Source organism: Arachis ipaensis, chromosome B4 (genome assembly GCF_059453495.1).
Source record: "Arachis ipaensis isolate K30076 ecotype BB chromosome B4, ASM5945349v1, whole genome shotgun sequence".
In the NCBI taxonomy this organism is placed as follows: domain Eukaryota; kingdom Viridiplantae; phylum Streptophyta; class Magnoliopsida; order Fabales; family Fabaceae; genus Arachis; species Arachis ipaensis.
Window position 1 is genome coordinate 144,576,062 of NC_142439.1, and position 9,454 is coordinate 144,585,515.

A 9,454-nucleotide genomic window follows, 5' to 3' on the forward strand; every position below is an offset into this window, starting at 1 on the left:
CACGATGGTACATAAATACACACAAAATACATATATTTAGTGTTTGTCCTTAAAGTTGAGACACAGAAATATAATGCATAAAACATAAAATGAACTGGAACTGATTTGTCGGCCGAAATAAAATTTTGGGGATTAATCTGTATATTAATTTTTTTTAGGAGTAAAATATCCAATTTTAAAATTTGTAGAGACTGATTTGGGTAATTATACTTATGCTATGTAAAACTATATGATTTTGCAGTTACTAATCAGGATACATCAATAGGTGTTTAGAAATTTAAATTAAAAAATATTAGATCAAGTAAAAATGGAGACTAATTTTTAAGAATTACTCCAATAGATTGGTTCTCCGTTGTTTTAAATGGGAGACTAATTTGTTTTAAAATGATAATTTTTAAAATTTATTTGTCTTATAATAAAATTTACTAAGAATTTACTTGTTTATCATTCATATTAAAAATTTAATTGAAAAAAAAACTAATTTCTGAGTAATTCTCAAACTTTTAGCTAATAAAAATGAGTTAAGAACCAATGTTCGATCTGAAATCCATTCGAGACAAATTTGAGTGTTTATTCATTTTAACAATATTAAATATTCTAATGTTAAATATATTTGAATATTTATCCCATTTAAATTTGCATACAATTTTGGCAATATTAATTGAACAAATCTCATCTCATTTAATAAAATCATATCTTGAGAATGCTTAATGAAATTGCAATATATGTATGACATCTTTAAATCCAATCAACACAAATGGCAATGAACAACTTTCCACATTCCTATACTAATAAGAAAAACAAATTTCTTCAGTCAATAATCAATGTGGAAAAAATAAATAAAAATAAAAAGTCCATCAAAAACAATTGAAAAATCATAATCTTCATTAACAAAATACTTATCACTATTGTTTGCCTTCTTGGTTTCCTTTGGAAAAAAAGCATAAAAAAAACCAAGCTTCAGCTACAATTGAGATTCTGAGTGCTACAATTTACTTTAATACAATAGAGGCTAATCCATCATTCATTTGGATTACAATTGAAACGATGAACATTAAAGATTACATAGTTACTTTCATTCAAATAATGATTACACCTACTACATTACAAGAATGCACAAATAATGATTAACAATTTGTTTCAAACTTTACTCTTAGCATCCTCCTCTTGTTCAAGATGACCACCAGAAAGTATATACTCTCTGCCATGAAGAAGTTGCAATAACATCATTACATCAGCATGTGAATCACCATTGAAGCATCAAAGCAAATAATGTGTAAGGACAAAAAAAGGAATTGAATATGTCATGATACAGCATTTAGTTTCTGAAGAATACTGACTAGAAAAGCCACAACTCAGTACAAGAACAATGCTCATTCTTTCTTATCCAGATATGTTGATGCAAAGATGAACCAGCAAAAAATGACAATGATAGATAAAAAGGGAATGCAGGGATAAATGTCACCAATTATTATGGAGGGCCTTCTTTTTTCCCACAATCATGAATGGATTTTGAACTCAAGTTTCATGAAGTCAAGGACAACAAAGTCAATGAAGCCAAAAAGATATTAACAGATAACTTCTAAATTGATGTTCTAACATAAACATGATTGACAAGTAGAACTCTCCTCAGGTTCAGTTTTGCATGGCTTAGAAACATTTTGACACTTAGCACGGTACATAAGTACCAGCAAGTTGTGTAGTTCTTTTCATTTTGGGATCACAAAATACTTTCGTGTACCTGAGTCTCACGCAGAGGCGAGCCAAAGCATCTGATCCAGTTCTGGATGCAATATCCTCAACCCTGGGGGCATCAGATAAAGTCAGAGTCTCTGCGAGTATAAACTCGCACAACTCCTTTAACGAACAAGCATCAGTCAATACAGCTGAATGACCCCCACCAGCAGCTAGTTTTCGGACCTCCCCAACACACCTGTGATTTGGAAAATTTTCACATAAAAACCTATGCAGACATGAAGAATGAGGAGTTTACTTACACTACAGATAGATGCAGTACCAGTCAACAGGCGACGGGTACCAAGCATATGTAGATTTCTCGTTGGCTGCCTGACCGTAACTATTGTAACCCCATCCATGAATTCGACCGTCCCTCATTGAAATAAGCGTGTGGGAGTGTCCACAGGCGACAAGCTTCACGCCTTTTGGAACAACCAAAACTGGGATGTTCCGGAAAAATGTACGAGAGTCATTAGCAACGCACGAGAACAACCCAGTTTGGGGGCCAAGGCCTAACTGCCCGGATTGACCGCCACCCCAAGCGTAAAGTGCCCCTTCCTGAGTCAGAGCACATGTGTGTACACCGCCACACGCCAAATCCTTTATGAAAATACCATCAAGGGAAACCACTCTCCTTGGCAGTAACTCTTTATCTCCATACTGGAGTGAAGAATGTCCAAGCTGGCCCATGCTTCCTAGCCCCCATGTGTAACTGAAAGGTGGAAGGAAATAATACAAAAATGCGAGTAAATATTGTCAAAGATGGCAAACATTCATAATTATTCAGATAATGTATTTCTCGATTTATCAAACAACCATAAGAAACTACACAAAGATCAAGTATGTTCTGCAATTACGCACATTCATAAAGACAGAACGGGGGGAAGCAAGGAACTTAAAAAATTTTTTAGTATATCGGTGAAGAAACATTAGATTGATTCAGAAAAAGCATGCCTGCATGTTAGCAGAATAGTAGACATTGATACAAGCATTTTCAAAGCAAAAACAAAACAACTCTAACAAGTACAGATAGACATAACATGGTTGGCCCTGCAAATCTATAACTACATTCAACTTTAATTTCTCATGGTATAACTAAGCCAAGGGAATAGAAACTTGCATAATATATGCAGCATTTCCATTGAATCTTGTCTCCTGATGTGAGATTCCCTAATGTGTCATGCGGAAAACCACAATTCTCATGCTTAAATTTATAACTATCTCCATCTAGAAATTCCTTCAAATCACTTACACCTCGCCCTTATCAGAAATGGCCGCAGTGTGGTACTCCCCGCATGACACTTTGGTAATCTTTACAAGCTCGGGGGCTTCATCAAGAAACTTAGCGTAAGAACTTATAATACGGGCCCCCTGTAGTCCTTCACAAGTGACACCTCGGCCAAGTTGACCATACTCATTATAGCCTGGTTTAGGGAAACAGTGAGAAAACCCTGATTAGTAGACGGCGAGAAATCCACTTTGTGAACACTCAAATTTATGTTCCTACATTCAATACTTGGTAAAAGGCTACAACCATGTCATCTCTATACATGCAATGACCGTGTAATTGACATGAAATTTACAAACATAAACAAAAGTGAATTTCTAAGAGAATTGAGAAATGTGATATTGAATCACCCCAAGCTTGTAGTAGGCCTTCCTCGGATAAAGCAACCACATGGACAGCTCCACAAGACACTTCACGAATAATCTGCAATTATGATCATATGAACGAAAAAACAGAAGGTAAGCAAATTATAAAACAATTAGGGAAAATACAATAAATCCTGTACGATTTCTATGGATGAAATATTTATATCAATCTCTTTAGACATTTATACTTACTGTATTAGGTTTGAAGGCCCCCCAGAATAACCTAGGAAGATTTGATCCCTGGAATAAACAAGCAGATGACGAAGATGATGATTTAGTAATATATTACGAACAACTATTTGAAGTTATATAGGTATTACCTGATTTTGTCCCCAAATCCAGAGCCTCCCAGTTGAAATGGTACCATCATTTTCACGAGGCTCTGCAATGCAAGCAGAACAATGTGCTCCGCAGGACACAGATTTTACGAACTCTGACTCTAATTGCTTCACTTTCTTTGGATATTTCCTTCTCTCCTCAGTTCCATCACCGAGTTGACCAAAGTCATTAGCCCCTGGAAAACATCATATGCGTAGTGTTAGCCTCTTATCACCTCTATATTTATTGAACATTTAAAGTAAGAAACATTGCAAATAGCAAACCAACAATAGTTAAAATTGTCAATTATGAAAACAAGTTCTTCTAAAGCTGCATGATTTTTATGCAAACTGTTCCAGTTTTACAATAGAACAATATGTCATTGACTGATGCATGTAATATTGATTAGTCATCAATTGCAATTACTGGCCTCCGGATAAGACAAGTTTTTCCTAGAAAAATAAAATCCAATCCCAAAATTAAAATACTTTTAGTTCCTTTATTTTGAAACATGGCTATAGAAATGAATGCACGATCCAATCAATTGGTAAAACAAACAATGTGTAATGAGTGCACACCCCAGGTGAAAAGTGAGCCATCAGAGGCAATTGCTGCTGTATGCTCCCGACCGCAAGCAACGTCCAACCAGCGCGCATTGGTACCTGCTGTACATCCAAAAAGTGCAGGAGGCAGCTGTTTCGGAATCCTCAACTGCTCCTCTCTCCCCTTTCTTCCAGTTTGCCCTGATTGATTGTATCCCCAAACATATATGGCACTCTTCCTTGCAACATTCACAGGTTTAATGGTGCCAAAGATATTATCAACATCCATAGCTTGGTCTCCTTATAGATCCTAACAATACAAAATGAAGATAACATTTCCATCAATAATCATAAATTGCAACCACTTAGTATAAATACACTTAGTGTGTGATGAAATTAACTAACTTTGACACGTCTTTTGCGGCAAAATAAAAAAGCCGGTTATATACCAAAAAATTAACCTTTTTCTAAACATGTCTTTGCCTAGACACCAGAAATAAAGGTTGTAGAACACATGATAAATTCAATGCTTAAATTAAAGCAACACACAAGCTAGGCCAATGCTGAAATTATATCCCAAATTTCATTCTTCATTACATATCAGTTAAATTTGTGTAAAATTTGACCAAAAAACAAAATTCTGCTTCAATTATTACGCAACATAAAAACACAAGCACTGGTGCCCAAAAAAAAAAAAAACAATTTTTTCCATGGAATTTCATGATTAAGTAAAAAATATGAAACCAGCTATGAAGTAAAGCTATTGGTACGAAGAAAGTTGAAGTTTTGGGAAATGGGGGTGGGTCATAATATCAAAGATCATTGCTTTACATCGAAGCTTAGTTTGAGAAAGAGAGAGAAGCATAATAACATACCTTGAACGAATGAGAATGAGAAGAAGAGTTGAATGGAAAGGAAGGAAGAAAAGGAATTTAGAATTTGAAAGAATTAATGGGAAGAGAGGTTATAGCGTAAGCAAGTGTCGCAAGTTTGGGAGGAAAAATGGAATGGTTTTCCGGTTATTGATCAAAATCTCTCAGAACAAAAGCCTCAGGAATATAAGAATTTTCTAGATTACATAATTTATATTAATTATTATTTCTATTTTACTCTTTTTTAAAAAAGATATTTTTTATTTTGCCCTTTTTGTCAAGGAACTAAAGGAAAGCATGTGAATGGTGAAATAAAATGCATGCATCCATTTCATAATTATATATTCATTTGGTAATGGATGCATCAATTTCTGATTTTTCCCCTTTTTGTTTGCTTATATCACAAGATTTCTTTCCCTACTTTCCCTTAAAAGATTCTTTGACTGTGCTAGGATTCTTCCACATTAGTGGTTAATTAATCAAAACGAGGGTATAATTTATCTTAATTAATAGTAGATATTTGGATTATTTTATGTTATTATTAACAATAAAAATATTATATACATAAAAAAGATTAATTATCAAATTAACTTATATATATGTATTTATTGTTTAACTCATTTTTAATATATATTTTATTTTTAATCAATAGTTAATTTTTAATATGTAATTATCATGATTTACTTGACAAGAAGAAAAACTTTTAAGTCACAACTCACAATTCAATAATATTTCATCATCCAATGACTAAAAAAAAAAATTCAAGTTCTACAAATGTCATTTATTTTTTAAAATAGTCAATTGTCAACACATACTATTTTTATCAGCTAAATAAATTTTTTTCTTAAAAACTACTTTTTTATTTTTTGTTGAGATATTTGTGTGGCGGTAGGTGAAGAAGTCAACCTCAAACGACGACTTTTACAGCACCTTCGGAAAAGTCATGAATAAAAAGGACAACATAAAATGCAGGTTAAGATAAAATAAGAATTCACGTTAATATATTTAACTGTCATCAAAATCAAGCTGAAGCAAAATTTCAAATTCAATTCCAATATCTCTCTGAATCCTGGCGAAAGTTTTAACCTTTGGAGCTGCTTCTCCCTCTCTAAGCTTTAGAACACTCCTACTCCTACCCTTCAAGGTATTCTTTCATTTATTTCAAGTGGGTTTTTCATTTTGATCATTTGCATCATAATTCTGTTATGTTTAAGCACAAAGGTCCTTCTTTTTTCTTTTTTCTTTTTTTTTTCTGTATTGAATCGTGTTCTGTTGTTTGTGAATCATTCGAATCATGAAATTCGTTTGGGGCACTTCTTGGTGATATTCGCCCGAATAAAAAGAGTACATAGCAAGCAAATATTAAATCATTTTTCAGAGTTTAATCACATGAATTGGTAAATTTATTTTGTTAAAAGACAATTTAGTATTTGTGATAGTTAAATGATGGTAAAAAATACTAAAAATTACTTCTCCCAAGAGTTTTTCGAACAGAAATTCAGGATTAGATAAATCAGAGTGGTTTCAACTCTATGGAAGTCAAAATTTGATTTTGGTGTAGCTTAGCTGCTTTTTATACTATATACTTTGGTTATATGCAAATTAGTGATTTATTTAACAAAATAGTTGGGGAATTCTATTGTAAGATCCAAACTGTTCAAAGGGGCTATGGATGAAGTAGTAGAAAAGTTCTTTGAATACCTAACTTATCATCCTTAGATTATGATGTGGTCACATTCTAATCCCCAAAAACTTACTGCAGAACTGCAGATACAGTAGGATCATGGCTGCAGCGCATAGCAGCAACGCTGAAAAGAAGATTGTGAGAGTTGACATTAGCTCTGATACTGTATGCCCATGGTGCTTTGTTGGCAAAAAGAATCTAGACAAAGCCATAGCCGCATCTAACGAGAAATACAACTTTGAGGTATAAGACTCTACCTCTGCGTGTGTGCGCGCGAGCGTGTCTGGTGCATGCTTGTATCAAGGGAATGTCTTTGGATTGTCTTTGTTAGTTTATTGTTTTTCACACTTTTACTGGATGTGCAGCTAAGATGGCATCCCTTTCAACTTGATTCTAATGCCCCTAAAGAAGGCATTGACAAGAAGGAGTATTACATAAGAAAGTTTGGATCACGATCTGAACAGATGGCGGCACGGATGTCAGAGGTTTTTACTTTGTTAATCACCCTTTGAACCAAATTTCTTATAGTTGTTCAAATTGTTTATAATTCATCTGATCATAAAGTTTTTGATAAAAAACCATTGTGCCAATTTCGGTATTTGGCAGGTCTTCAGGAATGTTGGTCTAGAATATAGCATGTCTGGACTCACGTAAGATTAAGATACAATGCATCAATGGATAAAATACAAGAGCTGACTCTTTCTCTTTCGCCATTAGTCATTAGATTAGATACGAGAATAAATCAAACGGGTCTCACCCCTCATTCAATGGTGAAGGGTATTGAGTCAGCTCAAAGTACAAAGAAGAATAAGTATATCTAACATTCTTAATTCATCAGTGAGGTTTAAGAACTAATAACATTATCATAACTTTTCACAGGGGAAACACTATGGACAGCCACAGGCTTATATATTTTGCAGGACAACAGGGTCTTGACAAGCAACATGCTCTTGTGGAAGAACTTTGCCTTGGCTATTTCACTCAAGGAAAATACATTGGTGACCAGTAAGTGTATTTTTGTTGTGAGATCAATTAAGTCACAAAAGCTAATGTTTGATAGTATGTGTTTAAGTGTTGATCTATTTTGTTGCGAGCTCAATTCACATAAGCTAATGGAACTTTGTCTATATAGCTTAAGCCATTGTAGATTCCTTAAGAACTAGTACTGCTTCAAAGGGTTGTCCATCAGTATGAATTTCATACTTAATCTGTTTTGCATTAGAGTGATCCTGAATACCCTTAATACTATATGGATGCAGGAACTTTCTTCTGGAATGTGCTGCAAAGGTTGGTGTAGAAGGTGCAGAAGACTTTCTTAAGAATCCCAACAATGGATTGGAGGAGGTAACCTTTCTATAATCAAACTCACTCATGCTTGATTTAGATTCAGGGTATTGCCAAAATATATTCCATTTATGATACTTTGGTTATTAGGTGTTCGAGGTTCTAACTTCCAAATGCTTAATGTGCCTTATTTTTGTTAAAACATTAAAAAACTTAAGGCCTTGTTCCAGTTTTCATTTCATTGTATTATGTTTTTAGGATTTTATGAAAAAGAAAAAGGTGAAAACCATGAATATGATACTATTATGTTTTTTGTTTCCATCTTTTTCCTTCACAAGTTCCTAAAATAGGACACAGAAACCAAACACACCCTTAAGTCTTGCAACTGTTTTAGATTGTACATTCTTGTAGTTTTCATGAACGACTTTGCAATTTATACAAGATTTCTTGGCAACTGATCTTGCTTTCTATTCCATGTCTCTACATAGGTTGAGGATGAACTCAGAACATACTCAAGTAACATTGGAGGAGTTCCATATTATGTGGTGAGTGTATAGAAATCCAAGTCAGTTTGTTAAGATTTCAAAGGGTCATCACTCATCATTCTCATCGTCGCCACTTTCGAGCAAATTAACTCATTTGAATCATATTTTGCAGATTAATGGGAATCACAAGCTGAGTGGTGCTCAACCCCCTGAGGTCTTTCTGAGAGCTTTTGAAGTTGCTACAAGTTAAACTTCTCAGTTATGAACTTTCCCATTTTGTCATACACAACCTTGTTCTTGCAAATAATATGTTGCTCTGTAACATGCGATCTATACTCCACTGTACCAAATATGAAAACATTCCATCTTATCTCTTCTCCATTGTAAATCATTCCTTACAAGTTACAACTATTAATAATAAAGTGAATGATCATGTCTTTGCTGGTATGTAATTGAATGCACACCATACTTGTGAGTTGTGCATACACCAAAAGTTGTCACTAACATGTTTGGGTTTATTGCTTAAATTTTACATTAACTTTTCAGTCAAGAAGTTTCCCCTGCAGCATTTTGATGATGCAGTACTTTTTTTTTACTACAAAAAGGTGTCATTTAAACTCGTCTTCTTTTAATTAACAGGGTTTTTTACCATCTGAATTAAACACATATAAGTTAATGGTTATTGACATTTTTAAGTTATGGTTGAATTCATTCAATTTACAACTAATGATGTTCTGAGTTGTTAACCTTAAAATAAAAAGGTACAGTTACTAAGAAATACTGCAGTTTTCATTCAATTTGCAAGAAACAAAGGATATTTTTAAGTAAGGCACTTCATTAAGGTTACATTGTCCTTGGCTAGAGGTGTTTCCCATTTTG

The 9,454-nt window shown here is 33.8% G+C and overlaps 2 protein-coding genes across 3 annotated transcripts; one reads left to right on the forward strand and one right to left on the reverse strand.

Moving 5' to 3' along the window:
• Positions 1-867: 867 nt before the first annotated feature.
• On the reverse strand, positions 868-5,311 carry LOC107635471 (Regulator of chromosome condensation (RCC1) family protein). Of its 2 annotated transcripts, XM_016338948.3 has the most exons (9): positions 5,126-5,311; positions 4,287-4,560; positions 3,711-3,904; positions 3,583-3,630; positions 3,376-3,448; positions 2,990-3,161; positions 2,018-2,449; positions 1,742-1,933; positions 868-1,201 (listed from the first exon to the last, which is right to left on the reverse strand). In XM_016338948.3, exons 2-9 carry the CDS (start codon positions 4,537-4,539, stop codon positions 1,141-1,143), a joined length of 1,425 nt encoding a protein of 474 aa, XP_016194434.1. In that variant the 5' UTR covers positions 4,540-4,560; positions 5,126-5,311; the 3' UTR covers positions 868-1,140. The 2 variants fall into 2 exon arrangements, with proteins under 2 accessions (XP_016194434.1, XP_088341640.1); XM_088485514.1 differs by lacking the exon at positions 868-1,201 and having other exon boundaries at positions 1,547-1,933.
• A 750-nt stretch (positions 5,312-6,061) lies between these two features.
• On the forward strand, positions 6,062-9,022 carry LOC107635472 (Thioredoxin superfamily protein). The gene is made up of 8 exons (XM_016338950.3): positions 6,062-6,266; positions 6,885-7,049; positions 7,172-7,291; positions 7,413-7,456; positions 7,686-7,811; positions 8,066-8,150; positions 8,579-8,635; positions 8,748-9,022. The coding sequence occupies exons 2-8, from the start codon at positions 6,906-6,908 to the stop codon at positions 8,823-8,825; spliced, it is 654 nt and encodes a 217-aa protein (XP_016194436.1). The 5' UTR covers positions 6,062-6,266; positions 6,885-6,905; the 3' UTR covers positions 8,826-9,022.
• The last annotated feature ends 432 nt before the right edge of the window (positions 9,023-9,454 follow it).

Excerpts from the sequence above, each read along its gene's own strand:
- LOC107635471 (XM_088485514.1), bottom strand. The coding sequence starts at position 4,539 with ATGGATGTTGATAATATCTTTGGCACCATTAAACCTGTGAATGTTGCA. Across the intron at positions 3,162-3,375 it reads AGGCCTACTACAAGCTTGGG|GCTATAATGAGTATGGTCAA; the intron begins GTGATTCAATAT and ends TCCCTAAACCAG. Across the intron at positions 2,450-2,989 it reads ATTTCTGATAAGGGCGAGGT|TTACACATGGGGGCTAGGAA; the intron begins GTAAGTGATTTG and ends TCCACCTTTCAG.
- LOC107635472 (XM_016338950.3), top strand. The coding sequence starts at position 6,906 with ATGGCTGCAGCGCATAGCAGCAACGCTGAAAAGAAGATTGTGAGAGTT. Across the intron at positions 7,050-7,171 it reads ACGAGAAATACAACTTTGAG|CTAAGATGGCATCCCTTTCA; the intron begins GTATAAGACTCT and ends CTGGATGTGCAG. Across the intron at positions 8,151-8,578 it reads CCAACAATGGATTGGAGGAG|GTTGAGGATGAACTCAGAAC; the intron begins GTAACCTTTCTA and ends GTCTCTACATAG.